This window comes from Telopea speciosissima, chromosome 7 (genome assembly GCF_018873765.1).
Source record: "Telopea speciosissima isolate NSW1024214 ecotype Mountain lineage chromosome 7, Tspe_v1, whole genome shotgun sequence".
Taxonomy (NCBI): Eukaryota; Viridiplantae; Streptophyta; class Magnoliopsida; order Proteales; family Proteaceae; genus Telopea; species Telopea speciosissima.
In genome coordinates, this window is record NC_057922.1 from 23,750,260 (window position 1) to 23,775,628 (window position 25,369).

The 25,369-nt window shown below is 40.7% G+C and overlaps 1 protein-coding gene across 2 annotated transcripts in view; it reads right to left on the minus strand.

The window, feature by feature from the left end:
- The window catches only part of LOC122670124 (protein ALWAYS EARLY 2-like), a 71,144-nt gene that overhangs the window by 5,380 nt on the left and 40,395 nt on the right, over window positions 1-25,369 (minus strand). Inside the window, exons 9-13 of one of the 2 annotated variants that reach the window (XM_043867090.1) lie at window positions 22,562-22,848; window positions 22,236-22,298; window positions 11,912-12,220; window positions 11,647-11,825; window positions 400-682 (exon numbers count right to left, since the gene is read on the minus strand). In XM_043867090.1, the coding sequence (XP_043723025.1) occupies window positions 400-682; window positions 11,647-11,825; window positions 11,912-12,220; window positions 22,236-22,298; window positions 22,562-22,848 (1,121 nt within the window). The remainder of the gene's footprint in view (window positions 1-399; window positions 683-11,646; window positions 11,826-11,911; window positions 12,221-22,235; window positions 22,299-22,561; window positions 22,849-25,369) is intronic. The other variant, XM_043867091.1, reaches the window with a different exon arrangement.

Here is a 25,369-nt window from a genome sequence, read left to right on the forward strand (position 1 = left end):
TATTCAGCAAAGACAAACCCCTTGGGTGGTGAATCGATGGAAATAGAAAATCATACTACTAACAATGCTAAACATTGGTATCAATCATACATGAAAAGAAGAAAAATTGGCAAAGATGCTTTGAATGTGCTCTGTTCATTGTCAGAAAACCTGAACATGCGAGGAAGATGTCTTTCCAACAAGGTAAGGCATCATTAGCTACAGATTAGATAAAAACTACATTAGGAGATGAAGTCATGTCCCTCCCCCAACCCTCCCGCCTCTGAAAAAAAAAGGGTAGAAACATTCACAAGCATGTGCCCATATGAGCCAGAGAAAACATAGACTCCAAACACCTCCCACTTTAACAGTACAAAAAAAAAAATGTGAAAAGAACCATATTTACTAATAAGGAATTACCATCCTGAATTCAACTCCTAATTCAGGCCTGTCAAACTGAACCCGGCACCTGTTTCGATCAACTGTTAATATGCTCCCATTGTGAATTTCTCTTGTCCTGGGATGACAAGCAACAACATGTTGGCCAACTGACAAAGGCAAAGCTAGGTCTGTGGGAAGTCCTTCCCTAACACCAGCACGGAGTTCAGTATAATGTGTTCTGACAGATTCACGATACTGTTCAAGTTTGACCTTCTCTTCTCGTAGAAACTGTTGAGATAACCTCCGAGGTTTCCCAAGGGAACTACATCAACAAGCAAACACAATTTTAAAATTAGGGCACCTGCACATTTCATCAAGATTCAACACTGGAAAAGAAATATTTATACTAATCCGCAAAAAACTTTAGAGGTATCGTGAATGACTCTTTTGGACAAATTTACAACAACTGGATATCACATTAAATATGTCTATTCTGGATTGATATACTTTGTGTAAGAAAAAAGAAAAGAGAAGAGAATTTCTTTCCATCCATTGCGGGTGTGCTACAGAACTCAGAAGTTTTGTTCTCTAAAAGTTTCACACCACTGAGTTTTCTTGGAGATATTAGGCTAAGTCAAGGAGGATGTCAATTTCCAGATGTAAAAGAAAGCATAGACAGATTATTCCTTCCAAGCTAATTGCTGGGTTAATGCAAAGAAAGAAATAGAACACTTGAAGATTGAGTTCTGAAGCCATTTGATGTCAGAAAATATGCAACACGATTTGGAGAAAGATTCACTCTAATGTCAAAATAATTCTAGGCTTCAAAATTTGAAATCCATAAAATGATGGAAAATTCACAGCTGTAGTGATATTGCTACCAAAGCCTTCCATCATTGGCTATTATGATTTTAAATCAATATATGTTTCCATCTATATGAAACAATGGTTCTCATAGAAAGGACCATTATGATATGCAAAGGGAAATATAACAATCCAAAGTAGGAGCATCAGAGTTGGTTGAGGTCTATTATTACCCATCAAATGGTTACCACCACACTAGCATATATGATGACGACATCACTCAAGGATTTATGCAGCCACATGTCACTTCATTATGGATCAATGACCAGCATTATGTGTAGTTTTTGTTATTATTTTGTTGTATTTTTATTTGGGGCCAGAATTGTTGTGTAATGTTGTAAGGGAGTTATTTCTGGAGTAGTAGTTATTGCTGGAAAAGTAGTTATTAGGTTCTTTTTTTTTTTTCCTTTTTGGGGTTTAAAAAGACTGTATTTGAAGATGTAAGATAAGCAAACAAGCAAGGAAGGAATGAAAGCATGAGGGATCTTATGCAATTCAAGATGGTGTGAAGCCAAGATGATCTTCTTCTTCTTCTTCTTGGAGATTAATAAATATTTCTAATAATTTGTCTTGTAAATTTTAAAGGGGTCACTCATGAATGCGGCGGATGCCGAGACCTCCCTCGGATTTAGGGAGGTAGATAGACTTCCAGCTGGTAGGGTGGAGGAATCTGGGGGTATCAGTCCCTTTCCAAAGGAAAGCACAGAAGATGCGTTCAATAGCCTTGATGGTGGATTTGGCTAAAGATACCAGTCCAGTAGATGTAGGAAGCTTGGAGGACCGAGTGGATATATTCAAGTCTTAAATTACCCATTTATCTGGTTGGAAGGACAGTCATACAATTTCATAAAGGGGGGCAATAAGTAAAAGGAACAAGCCTGGTGCTTAGCTGTACTATTACTGATACGAAGGAATTAGCTAGATGAGGGAATATGTAATCCCTTGTATATAATATACTAAGAGAATGATGTGATCCCAGGTTCCGAAATCCTTAAATTTAGGTCATGTGGGCCCATGTGCCAAATAACCCAATTTGAATAGTGGCAGTTTCATAAATATTAGAAACAGTATAGGACTCTCTTTTGAAAGTAGCAATCATAAACTAGGATGTAAAAATAATTGGATTTTAGGAGTTAAGGGCAAAGCTGGAATCATTAGAAAGATAGAGCTAAAAAAGAGAACTTAAGAGGGGAAGGACTTATTGGAAAATAATGGACAACTAAACTTCATTTCATATACCCGATAAATCCCCTTCTTCAACCTTCGACAAAAATTTAAAAAAAAAGCACCAGCGGTAGCCCAAGTCTGTTCCAGATGAGAGAACTAACTCATGCGGAATCCGATTGAGCTGAGATTTCAGGGTATGATTCTCAATCCATAACCCTCTCAAGTGCAACTATTGGTCACCCCAAACAGTAAGTGAAGAAAAGTTTTTAAAGTCTAAAACCTGAACTGGCAGTAGGAGTATGACCAGTTTTGATCTTCATTTCGATTCTCATGATATTGAAAGGCTTCAGGGCCGAGACTTGAGGTTTGGGTTGCCTATAGCAGAGCCACCCCAATCTTAGCAAGTAAAGGGAGGAGATGAGGGAGATCGACCTCAAACTTGGGTGCTGTCAAGTACTGCCCAGAACAGAGTAAGGTTTGGCTCAGCAATGTCAATGGCAACAGAGATATAGAAAGAACAACAGAAGAGAAGAAGAGAGAGGGAGAGTTGAGAGAATAGTTTGGTTTGTCAGGAATGACAGAGGGCATTGCTTATAATTTATAGATATGCAACCAATAACAAATATGGTATGATAGGTAAGATTGAGTCATCGCTTTTATCCTAACATACAATGAACCTAGACATCTAGTCAATCCTTAACACTCCCCCTCAAGTTGGTACATAGATATCCCTCATGCCCAACTTGAATACAATAGAATGGAATGACTTAGAAGTCAAGCCCTTGGTGAATACATCAACTAGCTGGTCTCATAGGTTCCTTGGATATCACCCCGAGATCTTCAAGTAACATTAAGCCAGATAAAATCACAATCTCCTTGGGCCATAACTCGATATTCTGCCTCTGCACTGGATCTGGATACGACTGCCTGCTTCTTGCTAATGCTAGTTAACCAGATTACACCGAGGACTATACAATATGTTCGCTACCGTTTCACCTAAAGCTCAAACTGTTAGGGATGGGCAGCATCAATGTATATATCAACACTCCCCCACACAAGCAGCAGGCCAAGATCCCATGGTCCTTGAATGTGGAGCTCACGCGACATTTCCTTCCGATGCACTTCCCAGGAGTCAAACACTTGCCCTCCCTGCTCTGATACCATGTTTGCTACCGTTTCACCTAAAAGCTCAAACTGTTAGGGATGAGCAGCGTCCATGTATACATCAACACAATATCCTGTAGTGGAGCGTCGATCATCAATAGATCCGGCCCAATCAGCATAAGTGAAACATTCCAACTTCAACTTGCTAAAATACCATTTCTTGCTGCTGACTTCAAATATCTCAATATTCTATAAACTGCTTCAAAATAACTAGTCTAGGGAGCATGTAGGAAATGGCTCACCACACCAACATAAGCAATATCAGGTCGGGTATGTGAGAGATATATTAATCTGCCAACAAGATGCTGATATCACTCCTTGCCTACCGGTTCTCCTCCGTTGCAGTTAAGTTGATGATTGACCTCAATAGGAGACTCTGCAGGTCTACATCCTAGCATCCCTGTATCACTGAGAAGATCTAGGACATCTTTGCATTGACAAACAAAGATCCCATTGTCGGAACAGGCTACTTCGATCCAAGAAAATATCTGAGAGGTCCTAAATCTTTAGTCTCAAACTCTGAAGATAACTGGGTTTTCACTTTTCAAAAGGGACATTTCTGCATCATCATTCCCCATGATCACTATATCAACAGCATAGACAATAAGAGCATTAGCTTTTCCATCCTTGTGTTTGACAAACAAAATATTGTAATTCTAGATGGGTAGAATACCAACTAGAACCAATAACCAGGATCCGCTAAGGATTGGAGGAATCGGCTAGGTCAAAATATGTGTAATTTTGGAATTGGGGTTAGGGTTAGATGGAACCTAGGCTTTGATGATAGGGTTAGGGTAAGTTGGTGTAGGGAATCCCCTACACCTACCCAATTACTGCTGATGTAGGGAATTCCCTACACCTAAAAAAATACCAAAACAAAATCCTAACTTCAACCCATGATTGTTGCTGGTGTAGGGAATCCCCTACACCAACCCGATGGCTATTCCTGCTGGTGTAGGGAAGAATCCCTACACCTGCGGCTGGTTTTAGACAGCCAATTTACACCACAAGGTATGATCAACATGGCTCTGTTTGTACCCAAATTGAAACATAGCTTTTTGGAATCTGCCGAGCCAAGCCCGTGGTAACTGCTTGAGACCATAGAGAGACTTCCGTAATCTACACAATTTGCCAACTGCAGATGAGGAAAAACTTGGACATATCCATATACACCTCTTCCTCGAGATCACCATTTAGGAAGGCGTTCTTAACATCAAGTTGTTAGAGACTCCATCCAAGGTTTGCAGTACAGGATAGCAGCGCTCGAACAGAGTTCATTTTTGTAACAGGGGCAAATGTGTCCTGATAATCTATCCCATAGGTTTGGGTGAAGCCCTTGGCAATCAGTCTTGCCTTAGATCTCCCAATTGTTCCATTTGCCTTCTACTTTAGAGTGAACACCCATTTACAACCTACTGACTTTTTTCCCTTCAGGACGAGGGACCAGCTCCTAGGTTTCATTCTTCTTCAAGGCTTGCATTTCTTCACCATAGCATCTTTCCACTTAGGATCAATGTCAGCTTCTTTCCAATCCCGTGGGATAGATATATAGGACAACGTGGAAACAAAGGCACAGTAGGAAGGTGACAATGATTCATAGGAAACAAAATTGGAGATAGGGTGTTGGGTGCATGTTTTAACTCCTTTTCTAACAATAGGAGCATCATCAGAATAGGAAGGATTACCTGATAACTGAGATGGAGGACCTGGATCTAGGAGCATAGGTGGACCTAGTGGTTTAGAGATGGGCTTTTCTCTTTCCATCGAGAGTAAATGATCAAATCCCTTTTTTTTTTTGGTGCCGATGGGATATTAGATATGGACGGGATATCAGATTCCCCCTTTCTAGTTGCATAATTTGTCTCCCCCTAAAGCCGAATAGTGTCAACTACAAGAGAAGGAAGCTCTTCCTCAATAGACTCCCCCTGAAGAAAGGACTGGTAATAGGATTCATTTTCATGAAATGTGGCATCCATGGTGCCCAATAGATGGTGGAAAGGAGGATGATAACACTTGTATCCCTTTTGAGAAGCGGAATACCCAAGGAAGATACAACGAAGAGCCTGAGGGTCCCATTTGGACTAGAAGCGGAGGAATTGTGTGCAAAGCATACACAGCCAAATACCCAAGGAGGTAGGTGAGAAGCAAAAGAGGGATCCGGAAGCATGCTGACTGGAGTTTTGACTGTTGAAGTCCAGGACACTAGAGGGAACTTGATAAATAAGGAAGGCCGCAGAAAGAACCTCATCACCCTAATAAAACTAGGAAACACGAGTAGTAGTAGACATCAGAGAACGGGTGACCTCAAGGAGATGGCGGTTCCCAGATATACCATTTTGTTCCGGGGTACGAACACAGGAGGTTTGGGACAAAATACCATGCTCATCTAGATACTGGAGGAAGGAACCATCAATGTATTCAGTACCATTATTGCTCATCAAAATCTGAACCTAGGCATTAAACTAGGTTTTGATCATAGTATGAATCGACTGGAAACAAGTAAAAGCCTCTGATTTAGACCGGAGAAGATAAGCCCATGTTAATTAGGCACAGTTATCAATGGAGGTGACAGATCAACAAAACCCACCCTAGCAACAATCTTAGAAGGGCCCCATAAGTCTGAATCAAGGTTCAAGAACTTGGTTTCGACCAGCCAGAAACCGAGATATGGTCGAAACCAGGGATTTTTTCCAAGACAACTCGATGAAGTGCTTTCAAGGCCCAGAAATGGTTTTCTTGATCTGATTTTTGCAACACAGCCTATTTTTCTTATTTTTTCTATATAGATTATTTTTGACATGTTAAACACAATGCATGAACTATTTTCACCAAAAAAAAAAAAAAACACCCAAAATAGTACTTGTGGTTTTGACCCAAGTTTGATAGTGTATAATGTTCTTGGACATTGGCCGGAAACCAGGACAGGCACTTGTTTATTCCAAATAACATTTAAGTAAATGGTTTTATATTTGTTATTTCATTTACTTAAGATTTTATTCATAACTAAGCAAATACCCCCCTAATTGAATCCAAAAAAAGTAGTTAAAAAATAAGATTCCAAAAGGATAAAAAGTCAACCCCCTAGTTCAAGAAAAAAACTAGATTTTTAGCGGTAGGTGCAATTTTCAACTTTCTAATGCTTGGGTTTTTCTCAAATCTAAAAATTTCATAAACCTTAATATGGTAAAATATTGTTAAAAACCAAAAGTGCGGTAAAATATTCATTTGTTTTGATATTTAAAAAAATAGTTTCATTCGGAGCGATTTTAAACAACATGAATGTTGTTTAATAAAATTAAATGAAACCTAATTTTGAGTTATCTTGTAATTTTTCTAAAGTAAACCCTAAAACTGATCCCATCTTGCTTGTTATATGCCACTATACTATTATTACTTGTAATGCTACCCACAACACTGTTGTGATTTAGCATTTAATTCGAGTCCTTGCAAATAGAACTGGAAATTACTGTTGTATGGCTGGGCTGCTCCCCCCCACCTTCTCCCTTATCCTTCTCTCTTCCTCTCTCTCTTTTTCTTCCTCCTCCTCCCCCTTTCTCCACTTCTCTTCCTATGTTCGGTACTAACTTCGCAGAAGTCTCTCGAACTGCAGTCTCTGGTCGCTATCTTTGTAAGGTCACCGTCTGGCAGGTCGCCTCTTCTGCTAGGCCTGCCGTTTCCCTTGGTTGCCGGCCCTTCTTGGTTGACATCCCGTCGGATCCCTGGCTCGATTTGACAGCACCCGCTCGGTAGCCGCTTCGCTGGGCAAGCTTCTCCGTCATCTGCAGGTCGGCTCTGCTTCTCCCTCAATCGGTAGCTCCTCCGCTGTCGTCGTCTGCATCACTGGTGCTCGCAACCTTCCGCCACTTGGTCGCCTGCCTGTTTGGCTTGCTGCCTTGCGTTCACCAGCCTCGCTTGGTCTCCCTCCTGCCGGTTCCGCTTGGCTCGCTCGGCCTTTGGTCGTTTCGCTACCAGCTGCCTACTTTGCTCGGTCAGCAGCCTCTTCGCCGTTGGCCTCCGTCATGGCAGCCACCCTCGCTAGGCAAGCTGCTCTTTTGGCTGTGGCCCTTCGCAAGGCCAGCGCCCCTCCGCCTTGGTTACCTTCATGCCGGTGGTTCCTGATTTCATCTTGACTGCTAGGAAGAAGAAAGTGTTGACAGTAGTTGGTTAGGGTTTGGGGGACCCTATTGGAATTGACACTGTTGCCCCTCTTCTTTCTTTTGGACTTCATTGCTCTTGTTTTGAGCCCATGTGGGCTTTTATGTTGCATTGGTCATGCCCATGTGGGCTTGTGTTGCATTGGACATGCTCATGTGGGCTTTTGTGTTTCTTACTGGCCTTATGGGCTTGTATTGTTGTCCTTTATGGACTTTTGTTTCCCTTTTGAGACGTTAATACATTTTATATTCACCCAAAAAAACATTTATGAAATTTTTAAATTTGAGAAAAACCCAAGCATTAGAAAGTTAAAAATTGCACCTACTACCAAAAATCCAGTTTTTGTTCTTGAACTGGGGGGTTGACTTTTTATCTTTTTGGAATCTAATTTTTTTAACTAGTTTTATTAGATTCAATTAGGGGGGTATTTGCTTATTTATGAATAATAAAATAACAAATATAAAACCATTTACAAAAATGGTATCTGGCATAAATAAGTGTCTGTCCTGGTTTCCAGCTAGGTTTCCTCAAGTTCCAATGGCGATAAGTGACACGTATACAGGTATCCAGGTCGAAACTTGCAAAATGTGGTCGAAACTAGTCGAGTTGGGTCGAAACATGGGATTTTTAAAATTGCATGACATCTCGTCTCGGTTTCTTGCGAAAACCGAAATCTCTTAGTATCGACCGAGATTTAGTTCATGGTCTGAATGAATAATAGAGAAAGGAACAGTACTTTTATTATCACAGGAAAATAAGAGGACTGAGTATGCTTAGCGAGTTCACAGATATTGTAAGCAAAACGATCCACATTATAATGTTTATTAAGGAAGGAATTAGGTAACTTAAAACTCAAAAAGAAGGGTGACCAAGGCGACGATGCCACTGATGGAATTGAGCAAGAGCACTGTCTTCACGTTGAATGTGAGTTGAAATTGGGGAAGATGATGTTCTGATATCCGGGTCTAAGTAATATAGCCCATCTCGTAACCCACCATATCCAATCGTTGCTCCCATCGCCAGATCCTAAAATACACAATGGGTAGAATAAAAGTGAATGCAACATTAAGGCGATAAATGGAAAGCAAATTGGCATAGAGGTTAGAGACATGGAGAACAGAAGATAAAGATATAGTGGGAGAAACGGAACCTTTACTAGAGATAGCAGATAGGAACCATCAGCAACTCGGACCTTGTCCTTACCAGAGCAAGGATGATGGGTACAAAACATATCCGAGGAGCTAGTCATATGGTCAAAGGCTCCAGAATCATGAAGCCAGGATGGACTAGTAAGGGAGGATACATGGAAGATACTTGATTGGGCGAGATGAGAAGCTGGTGCAATGGAAGAAGCCATGGTGGGAATTGTACGGCCAAGTTGAGTCATCATTCATTGGAGAGCAGTCATTTATTCTAAGGAGAAAGGAGAGCCATAGAGGAAGAACCATCGGCAGTCTCAGATAGATGAGCCTAAGGGCGAGACAACTCTTGTTACCACCACGCCTACCTTTAGGGCGACCATGAAGCTTCCAACAAGCCTCCCTCGTGTGACAGAGACACCCACAATAGTCACACTTAACCGGCTCTTTGGCAGGAGCAGCCGGTTTACTGGGAATTACTAAGATCTGCCTGAGGAGTAGTAACAAGTGTTGTTCTGGTGGGTGCAATAGAAGGCATCATAACTGAGCGGCGACGCTCCCCAGGTTGGACTAAGTTGTAGGCCTCCAGTAGAGTAGGAAATTTATCATAGCCAAGAACCTAAACTCGGATTTGATCATACTCTGGGTTCAACCCTGTGAGAAAATCATATACCCGCTCCATCTCACGCTCTTTCTAAAAGGTACTAGCATCAGCAGTACAGGCCATGGAAATAGGATGATAGAAATCCAACTTCTGCCATAGGTTATTGAAAGTGTAGTAAGCAGGGAGTGATAACTCCTTCTGAGTACTCTCACGGACTTGGCGACGCAGTTCATAGATCTGAGCATAGTTTTTAGTCTATGCATAGGTCTGTTTGACTATATCCCAAAGTTCTTTAACAGAGTTTATAAGACGAAGCTGGGGCCATGGTATTAAATCTCATTTCGTTTCGGTGTTTTGGTCTGACCGAAATTTCCAAGATACCGAAATTTCGACAAATTTCATCGAAATATGGTATTTTTCTGTGGGTGTAAAATGCCAAAAATGACAGAGATTTCCGAAAATTTCAAAACAAGATTACCGAAATTACCGAGATTACCGAAATTACCGAGATTTCCGAAACTAGATTTCTAAAATTTCCAAAATTTTATTGAAATTTCCGAAATATTTGAAATATTGCATTTTTTCATATCGGACTTGCGTTTCATTTCAGACAGGTCGAGATACTCGAAATATTCGATATCTCGACCGAAATTTCGCGAGTTTTTGCAGCAGTATCCCAAAAGATTATTACCTCGGATAGTAAGAAGGCATGCCCGGGCCAGGTAAGATAGTAAATCCCAATCAATTTTGTAGGTCCAATCTGAAGAGCAGGGTTATAGCCATGAGTTCCAAAACGACCCACCACACCACCCTTAACTCCTCTTGTGAAAGTAGCACTACTTTCCGCCATGGAATGAGGTAATAATGAAATAAACAGAAATAGGATCACTCACAGAAGTACATAGACCGATTGGCAGCAAGGGAACCCAAAAGTAGTTAGCAAGAGGAGTGGAGATATGCCTTCAACGGGCAACACAGTGATAGAGCCACTATAGAAGGTTGCGATGATCAGCAGGAGGCTAAGAGGCCTGAGATGGTAAGCGACAAAAGGTCTAGAAGGGCTAGTGGTAAGTGGTAGGGGCTAGAAGCCCTAGGTGGACAGTGGCAGGGGTGTAGGAGCCCAGGCAGGCAGCAGGGGCTAGAGAGCCTCAACGAGCATGTGCAAGGGCTTGGGGGCCCAAGTAGATGGTAGCAGAGGGCTGAGGGAGCCCTGGTGGACGACAGAAGGGGAAGGGGGTGCCCAAGTGGCGGTGCCACGGTTGCACAAAGGATAGGGGGCTCGAAGAGCCCTGGCAGATGGCGGAGGGGTGCCGGCGCCTGGTGGTGAATGCACAGGGGGATCGGAGGCCCTGGTCGTACCAGCGCTGTCGGGCAGTAAACAAAAGACAGGCAGGAAGCCCCGGTGACTTTTGACAAATGGCAGAGGGCCCTGACAGCGAGTGAACAGACGGGCAATGTGCCTTAGCGGATGACGGCGGTGGTTGCAAAAGCCCTGGTGGCTCGCAGTTGGAGATGAGGGCATGTGGCCATGGTCAATGGTCAGTGTGTAACTGAAGGTGCCATGTTCTAGTGGACCATGCTCAGCCTTGGGAGGCTGAAGCCTCTATTGCATAGGGCCAATCTCTCTTCGAAACAATAAATACTCCAAAGTATTGGGCTCTAATACCAAGTTGAGAAGAGAGGAGAGAGAGTTGAGAGAATGGTTTGGCTGGTCAGGAATGACAGAGGTCATTGCTTATTTATAGACATGCAACCAATTACAAATATGGAATGATAGATAAGATTGAGTTATCGCTCTTATCCTAACATACAATGAACCTAGACATCTAGTCAATCCTTAGCAGTAAACTATTCCATTCAAAAATTCGAATCATATATGTAGGTAAGTGTTTACGTATGTAAGGTAAAGAAACAAAGAAAGAGTTTTCCTAATCAAACTCTAAAACTGATTCTGAAATCAACTTCCCTACGTATCTAACGCCAACAAGATAAATTAAAGAGCAAATTATATAAATATCCCTAAACAACTACGTGTATAATAACTGCACCACAGAAGTAAGCAGACTTAAGGTTCATTAGTTAAAGATATTGCATTGCCATAGTATATTGCATTGCCATAGTTCCTACATTATTAGTATCAGGTCAACAAAATCCATCAAAGAAGAAAAGGAGAAATAGTTGGAAAGGAAATACCTCCTTATGACACCCCATTCAACACGGGTTAACCTTGGGATGTGCCCCAATCCAACATGATTTAAGTATTCCACAAACTCTCTTTTAGCAAACCATGGGTAATCAATAGCACTATAGAACCACTCATAAGCACACCATTGACGAAGCAAGTGTGATGATAAACAATGAGAAAGCATTTCCTACAATAAAAGAATACATTATGGTCAAAGCTTCAATAACTTGAAGTTTCCGCTGTAGCAAATGTGGAGGTTAGAGCATTCCCAACCTTAAGATCAAGTGCCATGTCATGAAGGGCAGGAGCATTTTTTTTAGTAGGTTTGTCAGTTCCAACACTCCCAGAAGACTTCAACTCCTTCCGCATCTTCCGCCTACTCCTAACTTTAGTTGGTAAGTTAACTGGATTTGCAGTAGGAACCTGCTCAGATGATGCAGCTGAATCGGCCCCTGTCTTCTGTGCCTCAGTAGCACAAGAACATTCTGCAGCTCTGACCCAATTCCCTTGTTTGTGCAGTGGAGCAATTTGATTAGTATGTTTAGCTTTACTAATGGGTTTCTTTCCTTCCTCAGCCAAAGCCTACAATATATATGTATGAGATGAAATCATCATCTTCCTATGGCCAGGGGGCAGGAAATGGACAATATAATTGAACACCAAAAAAACTAATAAAAAACAAACACGATGAGAAATTGGAACAAATAATTAAAATAACAATGAATAGCTTAAAGAAATGCAGAAAAACTTAAAGAATAGTGGATCCAATGAGGTAGATTATCTAACAGTATACAAGAGCCCCTAAAATCATCAAGCTCCCATCAAAGTTCAAAGTTTCCAGAAACAACATACTTTGATTGTTGTAGGATTATAAAAGATTACAATCTAAAAAAATATAAAAATATCACTAAACCAACCCCTAAAATCATTATGCTCCCATGTAGTTACAACTTTTCCAAAAATACATATATTGACTGTTGCTGTATTATACGAGACCACAATCTACAAAAGTATAAATACTAACAAAAACAAGGACATGTGCCCCCGTCACCAGAGATACAATGTTTCACACACATAAACGCAGGTTCTTTTTCAAAAGAAACACACAAAACAGACCCACACATCGCATACCTTAGCTCTCCCTCTCCTCCCTCCCCCCCCCCCCTCTTTTCACACACACTCTTTGATACAGTACAATTCCAGCATAGAAGGCGGCGGCCCAGTCCAACCAGGCCCATATTAGCCCCCACGGTTGTTAAAACCAAGCCCATATTGGACCCATTGTGTGGGCCCCATATTGTCCTTTGTGTGGACCGTGTTCTAGCAAATGGTTGCTGCTTTGCGTGCAGAGGATAACCAGAAGATTATTTTGGAGATTGCACATAGATTGTGTGGGGCCCCTATACTTGATGCAGTTAAGGGTGTCCAATCGAGCCAATTGGTTCTCGGAAGACTTTATTTTGGCTCATGGTTGGGTTTAATGAGCCTTGGGCTTGTTATTTTTGGGTTTATTGATGTAATAAGCCTAATTTATAAGCCCATAAAGTAGGGGTAAAGTTAGTACAGGGAATAAGTAATTAAGTATTTAAGTTAGATTAGGATAGTCAATAGCTTTTAAGAGTTCTGCTTTAAGCCTATTTACTTTTAGTATAAGAGAGTAATTAGGAGTCCTTTTATGAGTCAATTTAGGAATTTTAGAAGGTTTTTATATATGTAATACATCCCCGTTAATTAGAGATGATTTGAGTAAAGAATATTAGTTTTTTTTAAGAGTTTTGAAGCTCATGGATTGGTATACCAGACCTCTTCTCTTCTTCTTCTCTATTAATAACAAGGTTAGTTTCTACAGTTCTCTTCTCTCTTTATATCAATTTCTAATTCTGATTCTGTTCTTAACATAAAAATCATACCTTTTTTCTTGTTTCTTGAATTCCTACTCCAACTAGGAATTTTCTAAAACTTTAAATCTAACCATTGGTTTCAATTATGCTTCCATACTTGGCAATCAGTTTCTATTCTAAAGTATACTACGGTTTTGAAATTTCATCTTTTGAGAGATTTCTAGTTTTCCTATTTCAAGTTTGACTTCAATCAACATGAGTCACACTATGAAACTTTGGGAGAAGGTTATTGAAGCCCGTTTGAGAAGAGAGACTCTTATCTAGGTGAACCAATTTGGCTTTATCTCAGGTAGATCCAGTGATCCACGACAGAAACTATCTACCTATTGAGGAGGCTCATGGAAAAATATAGAGATAGCAAGATAGCAAGAAGGATCTCCATCTGGTCTTTATCGACCTGGAAAAAGCCTAAGATTGAGTCCCTAGAGATTTAATCCGGAATATTCCAGTGAAGAGACGGTTGGCGAGTACAAATGTGGATGTAATTAAAGATATTGATGCAGGTTCATCATAGAAATTGGCTTATTTCTTTAGAAATAGGCCTAGGGTTGGGTTATCTATATGTTGGGCCTTTGTTCCCAAGGGTTTTTTATGTAATAGGCAACTTTAATGAGCCTAAACTAGGGGTATATAGGTTGCATACGGGATTAGCCCAATTCTTAGTTTATTTTTATGTTTTTTAATTGAATTAGTTCAAATTGGTTGCATCCAATTGGTTCAATTTAAGTGATCAAGTGACTTGGTTAAGTGGTCATGTGATGTAAGTTGGGCTGGATTAGGACTCTATAAGTCCAGCCATGTTTTGAGTCTATTTCCTTTAGTATTCTAGTTTCCTAGTCAGTTTAAGTTACCTAATAGGTTAGGGATAGGGTTAGGCCATTCCTTTTTAGTGTCTAAGTCTATTTTTGAGTCTTCTATATAAGTTTGTAAGGGAGGCCAGCATTGAATACGAATTTGATTAATAAAAATTAGCTTTATGCTTGCTGCCATTGCTGCTGCTCTTTGTGAGTATATATCCTTGTGGATCTCAAGGTGGATAGGGTGGGTGGACTCCTGCGACTCCTTGCGTCTGTCCTGTACCGGGAGGTTCTTCTTCTTCTTCAATCGAGCTTCTTTAAGCTGTTGCTACTGCCTTTGAAGGAGATCTAACCAGTAAGTAATTTTAGTTTCCTGTATATATCCTTCCCCTCCATCCATCAAACCCTAACCTCCATCAAACCTGCAACTCCTACCTCAACTAGGACTCCCTCATAACTCCAGATCTAGCCATTAATTTCGAGCCATACTTCCAACCTATATCCCCCACACCTCTCCCTACACTCGACCTTAAACCCAGTCCATAATCCCCACTTTAACCCCTCCATTCCTCCACTCCATTAAACCTAAAACCTGCAACTCTATTCTGTCCAGAATTGCAGAATTTTAAAACCTTCCCAAACCCTAATATTTATATGCCATTAAAACGTCCGAGACCTGCACATTAAAACCCCATAAACCCCATTGTCATTATTCAACCCTAACCCTAATTCTGCCCTAATTAGCCTAAGCTGTCCCAATCGGCCAGCCTTCTTAGGTAATCCTATTACCCTGGTTCCTAGTGGGACTATTCCTACCTAGGACTACATCAAGTGGTATCAAAGCTATGGCGGAGGGAAGCTCCAACCAAGCCTCGAAAGACCCACCTCCATTCGTTTTTAAGACCCGAGTTCGTCTACCCAATGGGAGCACAGCCATATTAATTATTGATGAGAGGCAACGTAACAACATTATTTCACAATCCGTGGTAGATATGTTGTCCCAGTCAGGAGAGATTTGCATCATCCCTACAGGTCAAGTATGTGTTGAATTTGAGTATTCCTCATACTCTGACGGTGCTTGGTGTAAGCCGGTACCATCTCCAAGGAGCGTTATTGCAGTAGGTTGTAATTGGTTGGACGAGCGACAAGGTTGGATTGAACTTGAAAACAACTCATGTGTCCTACCTGATCGACACCGTCTATACCATTTGTTTACTCTAAAAGGGTTACAACCAAAGGTGACCACATCGACTGTACAGCCACAGGGACTGCCGAACATGTCAACTCAAACGCAAGTGGTATCGACTATGTTTGACATTTCACCAATGGCGGATTGACCAACAGAAGATTCTACTAAAGCAGTTTGTGTTGAAGAGATTCAAGAACCGATAGCTAAAGAAATTCAAGTAGACCAAGCTGCACCAGTAGTTGAGATCATAATTGAGAAGCTCGGCCATCAAATTGATGTGGAGGTCCAAAACACAATTGTAGAAGATTCTACTGAAGAGGTATACATTGAAGAGAACAAAGTAGACAAAGCTGAAACAGTAGAAGATGAAAAGTTGATTGAGAGCATTCCAAAGGAAAACAATGACCTTCAAGATGTTGTTCTTAAAGAGGTGGAGCTTGTGTCTCATGCATTAGATGAGAAGGTTGCTAACACTGAAGGCTCTATGGACGAGACATTGATAGTTGCTACTGATTCAAAGAAAGAACACATAGAGTTTGTTATGCCACCATGGTTCTTCGAAGAGCAAGCTCCATGCATTGAAGACTTTATCCCCAATGTTCCTGCCTCATCGGAATTTTGTTTGGGGATGGTCAAAGCTGCTGATCACATGTTGATTCCCCCCCCCCCCCATCACTGCAAAATTTGAGGACGAATTTTTTCAAGTTGGGGAGAGTTAATGCAAGTTCATCATAGAAATTGGCTTATTTCTTTAGAAATAGGCCTAGGGTTGGGTTATCTACATGTTGGGCCTTTGTTCCCAAGGGTTTTCTATGTAATAGGCCACTTTAATGAGCCTAAACTAGGGGTATATAGGTTGCATACGGGATTAGCCCAATACTTAGTTTATTTTTATGTTTTTTAATTGAATCGGTTCAAATTGGTTACATCCAATTGGTTCAATTTAAGTGATCATGTGACTTGGTTAAGTGGTCATGTGACAACTTAAGTGGTCATGTGATGTAAGTTGGGCTGGATAGGGTTAGGCCATTCCTTTTTAGTGTCTAAGTCTATTTTTGAGTCTTCTATATAAGTTTGTAAGGGAGGCCAGCATTGAATACGAATTTGATTAATAAGAATTAGCTTTATGCTTGCTGCCATTGCTGCTGCTCTTTGTGAGTGCATATCCTTGTGGATCTCAAGGTGGATAGGGTGGGTGGACTCCTGCAACTCCTTGCGTCTGTCCAGTACCGGGAGGTTCTTCTTCTTCTTCAATCGAGCTTCTTCAAGCTGTTGCTGCTGCCTTTGAAGGAGATCAAACCAGTAAGTAATTTTAGTTTCCTGCATATATCCTTCCCCTCCATCCATCAAACCCTAACCTCCATTAAACCTGCAACTCCTACCTCAACTAGGACTCCCTCATAACTCCAGATCTAGCCATCAATTTTGAGCCATACTTCCAGGCTATATCCCCCACACCTCTCCCTACACTCGACCATAAACCCAGTCCATAATCCCCACTTTAACCCCTCCATTCCTCCACTCCATTAAACCTAAAACCTGCAACTCTATTCTGTCCAGAACTGCAGAATTTTAAAACCTTCCCAAACCCTAATATTTATATGCCATTAAAGCATCCGAGACCTGCACATTAAAACTCCATAAACCCTATTGTCATTATTCAACCCTAACCCTAATTCTGCCCCAATTAGCCTAAGCTGTCCCAATCGGACAGCCTTGTTACTTGATCCTATTACCTTGGTTCCTAATAGGACTATTCCTACCTAGGACTACATCAGATATGTATGAGGGGGTGGTGACTAGTGTGAGTCTGTGGGAGGTCAAGGCAAGAATTTTCCAATTACGATTAGGTTACATCAGGGATCAGCCGTAAGCCCTTACATATTTGCGCTTATTATGGACGACCTAACCAAGAGCATCCAAGAAGAGGTCCCGTGGTGTATGCTCTTCGACAATGATATTGTTTTGGTGAATGAGACCAAAGTAGGGATTAACGCCAAGTTAGAGCTTTTCAAAACTACCTTGGAAACAAGAGGCTTTAAGATTAGTAGAACGAAGACGGAGTAAATGATGTGTAATTTTAGTCATTCTATGATGGATACTGACATGGTGCGAATTGGGGAAAGAGGGATACCGCAAAGCGACTATTTTAGATCTCTGGGGTCAATCATAAATAAAGAAAGTAACATAGAGGATGATGTTTCAAAGAGATTAAAATGGGATGGATGAAGTGGAGAGGTGCATCTGGAGTGTTGTGTAACCAACGTATTCCTTTAAAGCTTAAAGGAAAGTTCTATAGGACTGTTGTACGACCGGCTATGATGTATGGGGCAAAATGATAGGCAGTTAAGAAGTGTCATATTAAGAAGCTTTGTGTAGCAGAGATGAGGATGTTAAGATGGATGTGCGGAAAGACTAGGAAGGATACAGTAAGGAATGAGCATATTAGAGCTGACTTGGGAGTTGCCCCGATCAATGACAAGCTCCGAGAGAGTCATTTGAGGTGGTATGGCCACATTCAACGGAGGCCTAGGGACGTCCCAATAAGGAGTGATATGATCTCAATTGAAGGAGCTAAAAGAGCTAGGGGCAGGCCTAAAATGACTATAGGAGAAGTGTGAGGAAGGACATGCATAGTCTAGGGCTTGTACCAAGTATGACCTTGGATAGAGCCTATTGGAAAGCAAGGATCCATGTAGCAGACTCCATTTAGCTCAGATTTTCCGGACTTACTGGGTGGTCCTCTTTCCATGCAGACTCCTTTTTTTTTTTCCTTACCCTTGTTTTCCCTACTTTGTTTTGTTGGGGATCCATGTAGCCAACCCCATGAAGTTGGGATAAGGCTGAGTTTGTTGTTTTAATTCTCCGGTTTCATATTTCTGGTTATCACTAGAACTGTTTTATAAATTGGATTTTCTGAAATATCCATCGGTTCTCAAATTTGGGGGAATTCCTTTTTATTTATACCATGTAACCAACGAAAGATTTAAATTAGAGAATGAAATTGTGAGTGTTGGTTGAAGCCTGTGTGGCTGTGCGTGTGTGCGATCTTCTACCCCCCCCCCACTCTTTTCTTCTTCCATGCGATACTTCTCTTCTTCTCCTTCTCTCTTTCTTCCTAGCTGTCGTTACATTTACTGTTCCTTCTCTGTTCCAGGCAGTAACAGCAGTCCTCCTTGGTTTCCATTATCTCTTTTCCCCTCTTTCTCTCTGTGATTAGGGTCGAAGGAACCCCTTTCCTGGGCAATTCAAACAGTAATACCCCCTACCCTATTCGGCTTTTCTATTGTGAGTAAACACAGAAATCAGATCTGGTTTAGAGACCCTTCTGCCAGATCTGTTGCAGCCGTTCATTGCTTGGAACATATTGTTTGTTTGGATCTGATATTACTGGGATTCATAAGGGCTTTTAATGTAGTCCTAGAATAGGAAATAATCCTACTAGGAGCCAAGTAAAAACAAGGTCTGGTCAAGCCTGCTGTTTGGGGCTGATTAGGGCAAAATTAGGGTTTAGAATGGGAATTTGGGAATGGGGTTTATATGGTTTTATTCTGCAGGTTTAGGGGGTCATTATGATATAAAAATATCTGGATTTGAAACAGTTTTGAATTCCTACAGAAATTAGGGTTAGGGTTTCGGGTTTTGTAAATAAGAAAACAACTAAAATCTAGGTTCTTAATGGGATTTAAGGGCTGGAACCAAGGTCGAGTATTCAGATGTATGGGAGGGAAATTCGATCCTGATATGGGGGGGTTTTGCTGGTCAGAAGAGGGAAACCTGGAAATTTAGGGTTTTGGGGTTTGTGAGGAGCAATGGGGAATTAGGGTTTAGACTAATCAGATTAGCCTCAAAGCTGGATCGAGTGTGAGGGTTATGGCAAGGATGTCACGCCTGAAATTGGAGGGGATTTGGGTAAAAGGGTAGGGCTGGGCAGAACTTAGATGTTCTAGGGTTTATGAGAAAAGACAGAAATTAAAGGGAGATCGAATGGGGGAGGGAAGGAAACTAAAAACAGAAATTTAAATCTCAACTTACCATAGGATTCCACCAGCAGTAAATTGAGGGATGAAGGATGAAATCTCCTTCGAAGAAAGACCCTCCCAGCCGTCACGGCGTAAGGAGTCGCAGGATTCCACCCACCCTTCCACCTTGATAAGCCCACAAGGATGCAAACACTCTTGGAGAGCAAGGAGCAGCAAGCAACCACGAAAAACACTTTTTTTTAAATTCAAATCTGTTGTGGGGGAGCCTCCCACGATTCTACTATTTATAATAATAAAGGGGGGCCAAAGGCCTTACAAATAATCAATCTAAAGCAAGTCCTAGTCAGACTAGGAGTGGGCAGTCCTAATCTGAGTCCTAATAATAAAGCATAAAACAGAAATAGACTTATACTCTGAATGGGAGTATAAGTTAAAACAACAAACAATTAAAATACCTATCCCTCTAAAATCGTTGAGGGGAACTAAGAGAAATAAAACATAATAAAAAGACTGTTTTGCCCTTCCTAAAAAAACTAAAAAAACTCTAAAAGGCTCCAACGAAATTCAGCCTAGTCAAGGCTGCTCTTCTTCTTCCTTCAGGGTTTCTTCTTCTTCTTCTTCCTTCTTGGAGCTGCATCAGCTTTAAAGTATGCTTCTTTGATTGGAAATATCAGAGTAAACAGAGCTCAGTCGAGTAAGTTCCCTTGAGACCAAATCTGGTTTCTGCTAGTTGTAGTTTCGTCCCAAGGTTGAAGACGATAACCCACTTCTCCCCATGATTCCTTTGTTGCTTTTGTTTTATTCCCACTTTCCAATAATACCCTCACCGTAGTCCTTTAATCCCTTATTTTATCCTTTGTTCCAAGTATACCCCCTTTCCCCTATCATACGAATTATTTCTTTTACTTGTTGCTCCTATTGACAACTTCAGATTATTTATGGAATTGCTATTGTTTCCTTGTGCTTGGACTTTCTAATTGATTGGGTGGGTCCATACGCGAACCCAATAGGTTTTTTTTTACCCAGGTTCTGAATCACTTAGTTTCTAATTTCTCTCCAACACCATTACTTCCCATCTAACCATTGGATATTTGTGATATTTTAGACACTTGACCAGAAGGTTTGGGCCAACCTTCGACCAGAATTTTAGCCCCATCGGCTGGCTGGATTAGTAGGTACCCAACCTTCTAGTTCTGCCCTTTAGCTACTTAAGCTATTTCACTGTGGTTCTGTCCTGTGGTTATTTCTGTTCCTAAAATCTTATTTTGATTTACTAGAACTCGTCAATAAGACAACCACATCACATGCAATCCCTCCCTCCCTCTTTTCTCTCTCCTCCCCCCCCCCCCTCCCATTTCAAGAAAAACCAATGCATGAAATGTGTCCAGCAAAATCAATGCTCTGTTAGCATCTGACATGTGTTGATATGGCCACAAAATGATAAATAGGTGTGTCCTTGTTACATTGAATAAAGACAAAAAAACTCATTAAGACTAGATACACATGCTATGGTAACATTACAATATGCTATTAGTGAGACTCAAATGCTTAACCCCCTATAATTCACCTACCAAAATGTTTGTTACCAAACTACCAATTCAATCATGTATTATAATTACTTTACATAAATTCTATGATAACATCCAGGACTGTGAACCATAATCCTTCTCAATTTCACCTACAAAATTCCTTGCAACCAAATTATCACATAAAGAATAAATTATATTTACTTTACAACATATATATCATCAATGTTGTTGAGCCAAACAATTTTAACCCCATCTAGCCTAGAAAAGTTTACTAATTACTAGTGACAACCTCATTCAGAAGAATCCGTTCTTCTCCAACCAGCTATGGCTACTTCATCTGAATTCCAACAGAGCTTCTAAAGATAGCATGAGCAACAAAAATCCTTTTGGTGCTTCTAAGGGAGGCTATTAAAGATTCTCGATTGGAGAGTCCATAATCATCTTCTGCCTACCACTGCAGGAGGAAGAAAGAAGGGCTATAACAATGAAGGTCCAGGACTTTTCTCTTATAATCTCATTGATTGCAAAAGGAAAATTGTACAATGATTTGACACGGAGAATCACCTGCAGTTGGAGGGTCATTGAATGGACTATAATTATTTTCTGACTACATATCTTAAGCTACAGGATGTCCATGGGAATTTGTCATCTTTCTATATAGGCTACCATTCAAAGAGAATTATAGTTCCATATAACAAACCCCATAAAGTCCACTATTGTGCTCAGAGGCTGTTGCAACCACTTACAATTAATTTACATAGAACAGCAAGAGAAAGGTAACTAATAGTCAGATGTTGATCTCTCGAGAGGGTAATCCACTGAAGTTTTATAACTGTTAAAGCTTCAAAGAATTTCCAAAGGACATTTGGGCATGTGGCCAGCCCCCCTCCCCCCCCCCCCCCCCCCTTTTATTACCAAGTGTGCATTTGATCAAGATAAGAACGTAGTTTAGGGACCAAGAAAGCTTACAAAGCTTACCCCTAAAGATAGCCTTGTTGTATAGGCATCGAGACACCACTGTCAACAACACTGACTATTTTACAGTCCCAGCTGATCATACAAGAGTAAAATAATAATATATAATATGCAAACAAAGCACATTAGATGCATTATTAAAACCAGGCCAGAAGCATCCATGCTTCCACAATAAAGTGAAATGTCAAACTGCTTGAATTTTAAAATAGTAAGATCTACATACCTCAGCTTTCGGACGTTCATCAACAAAAGGATCAACATGGACTTCACCTTTTGGACTCTGCAACTGGTAAACAAATTCGAGATGGTCACCATATCCCCTTACATGTAAGAAGATTACGAAGTTTTAAATGCCCCAGAAGCAAAGAAATATCCGTCTAGTCTAGGTTTTAGTAGAAGCTAAACCCAAACCTCTTTTTTTTTTCACCCTCCCCCCTCCTCTCCACTGTTCCGATAAATAATAAGATGAGTTTATGAGGAAAGAAGGAAAAGGAACAAGATAATCGTGCAACTAGGAAACGCCCAAAGGATACCCAACCCAAATCTTACTTTTGATGCCAAGGACTTGCATTTCCTTTTCCCCATTTTAGGGGTAGACTGGAAAGCTGGTTGCTTTGCTTCAGTAAGAGCACTAACATTGAGACCTGAGTCCCTCCCTAGCTGGGCACTTCTTTGGACAGTGGCTTCAACTCCAACTGTTGATTGATGCCCTCTCTCCCTACCAGCAGTGGTTTTAGTTTTTTCTCTTTTCTGGTTAGCAGACATAGCTCCGGGTGCACTAGGCTTATCAACAATATCCAAAGTTCTCTTCCCGTCCTTAAACTGTACAGATGACTCTGGGAACACAAATAAAAACATCAACAAGAAAGTAGATCTAGACACAAAGTTGGATGATAGTGAGAAACTAAGTTCTTTCTAAGGAGGCAACAATCTTTTCTAAGAGAAAAAGAAATAGAAGAAAGATAAAAGAAAACCACATTCGATCAACACTGGAATTTTGGGGCAAGCCAAAATGATGTAGAAGTATTAGTTAGCACAAAATTGGACTGTTGAGATTAGTGTGTTTACTACTATCGGTAGGGGTAATTTGGGACTTAAATTCTTCTGTTTTAAATAACGGTACTTTGGTTGTGTTTTATACTCATGGGGGTAGTTTAGTCCTTGTAATTTTTTTTCTCATATTATATAATGAATGCTGCTCATGGTTGGAGATTATTCTAAACTACCGTGAGTCTTATTTTCCCTTCTTCATCAACTTTCTTCTCTCCTTATATTCTCCTCCAATTGATTGTATACTGATGTGATATTACTATATGGTATCAGAGCATTAGGCAATCAATAACTTCGATCCATATCTCTGTTTTTTGAGGGTCTTCCTAAGACCTTCTTCCTTATGGTTTACAACAACCTATGCTGTCCTTCCTTTGTCTGAGACCCAAGTTTATAACTCGTGACAACTAGGTATCCTATGCTGTTGAAGACTACTACAAGGATGTCTCATCCATGCGCATGACACTCCTTCCTTGCTGCTGCTCCTACAACTGGCGGTACCCTGTTTTTTGGCCCCTTGGCTGCACCTGTGAATTGAGGATATCTCCCCCATCAAACCGTCAAGTGGTTGATATTTTTTGAGGTTCATTCATACAGCCAAAGATCTCCTATTGTTCCAAGTTTGATGCCGATCAGAGGAGTAGACTGTTGAATCTTGAAGAGTTATTAATTCTGCAATTTTGAAGTTTCTATTTTGGTGCATCTACTATTCTCCACATCCAGCAGTTGGATTGCCCTCATATTTTGTGCTTATTTTCTCCTATTCCTACCTCCTACACGACCTGGTCTTTGGCTGGCCTCATCTGAGGCTCTGATTTGCTGGACAAGTATTTCCCCGGTCTGGTTATTGGTCATCTCTTGTGGTATTGGCCCTTGGTGGCTGTTTTATCTTCTCCTTCTGCAGGTCATCTGTTTATGATCTGGAGGTGATATATTCTTGTTGTTCCGTGTTGATACTGGAAGTTGGTTATCTACATTCATCTGTGCAGTGTGTACCTTTGTGAGATCCTAAATTGTATTTGGTTGGTTCCTCTCGCTCATTGTTTATACCATGGGTGATTCTAAACCTCCTACGGACAGTGTCAATATCCAGATTACTACCATTAAGTTCAATGGAGCTTCTAATTAATAATTATTTGTGTTGGGCCCAAGTTGTTAAGGTGTATATCAATGCAAAAGGAAAATTGGAGTACAAATTGACACACGTTTAGTATGTTTATGGAACATCATGGTACCAGTCATTGCGGCAACAAATGGGCATTAGGGATGGCAAACCACCATCAATGGGTGGTGTTTAAAAAAAATTAAGGGGCCCCACCCCCATCCTGCCTTAACTTGCAAAGGCCAACACAGTTGCCGTGCAAAATTGATAAGTCCTACGCATGTTTAATGGAGCAGGGGCAGGGGCAGGGGCAGGGGCAGGGGCGGGGGCTCGGGTGGGGTGGGGGAAGGGTCCGGGAGCAGGTTGATCAATATGTTAAATGGAGCAGTTTCAGGTTTGGTTAAACTCCAAGCCACTCTTTCCCATTGCCATCTCTAGATTTTGTCTTCTAGGATTTTAATGAATATAGAAATTAAACAAAACGTGCATTAGAAAGGTTTCTTTTTTCTTTTAGGGTTTTTGAAAGTATTTTAATTGCATTCATTTTAGCTATGATAGACCTCATTTTGTACATGTTAATATATAACGTGATCCAAACATAACTATAATTGAAGAGGACAATAGACAAATGTGAAACAAGAAATAACATTGCCGACCACTCCCAGAACCCCCAAAAGGCCGTTCAACAAAGGGAGAACAGAACCTTTTATTCTAACCTTGCAACGAGATTCAATTTCTTCAATATTTGTGATCTTGGGGATCCCTTACACTGAGGTCACATGAGAAATAGATAAGGGAATATATGGCAGATTTAATTTTAGTTCAGGACTCTAAGTTGGAGGTAGTTTCATCTAAGATATTTGTGAGATCTGATACTCCATCTATTGTCTCATCAAAAAGTATCTTAACACTAAGGAAGTGTTCCAGGAAATAGAGTCTATTAGTGGAGCCTTCACTCTTTTGGTTCTTACTAAAATTAGTAATACTGTAATGGTTCTGAATTTGTCATGAACTCTATGTCTAAGGGCTAGATTCTAATTAAGATAAGGCATAATTTTGGCAGGAGTAAGAAAAGTTTGCATACTTTCATGGATGTTTACAGGTTGTAGGTGGATAATTCAACACAATTGGTTGTGATATAAAGACAGTAATCTGGGCTTACTTTCTCAGCTTAGTTGGTATTCAAACTACAACCACTAGAGATG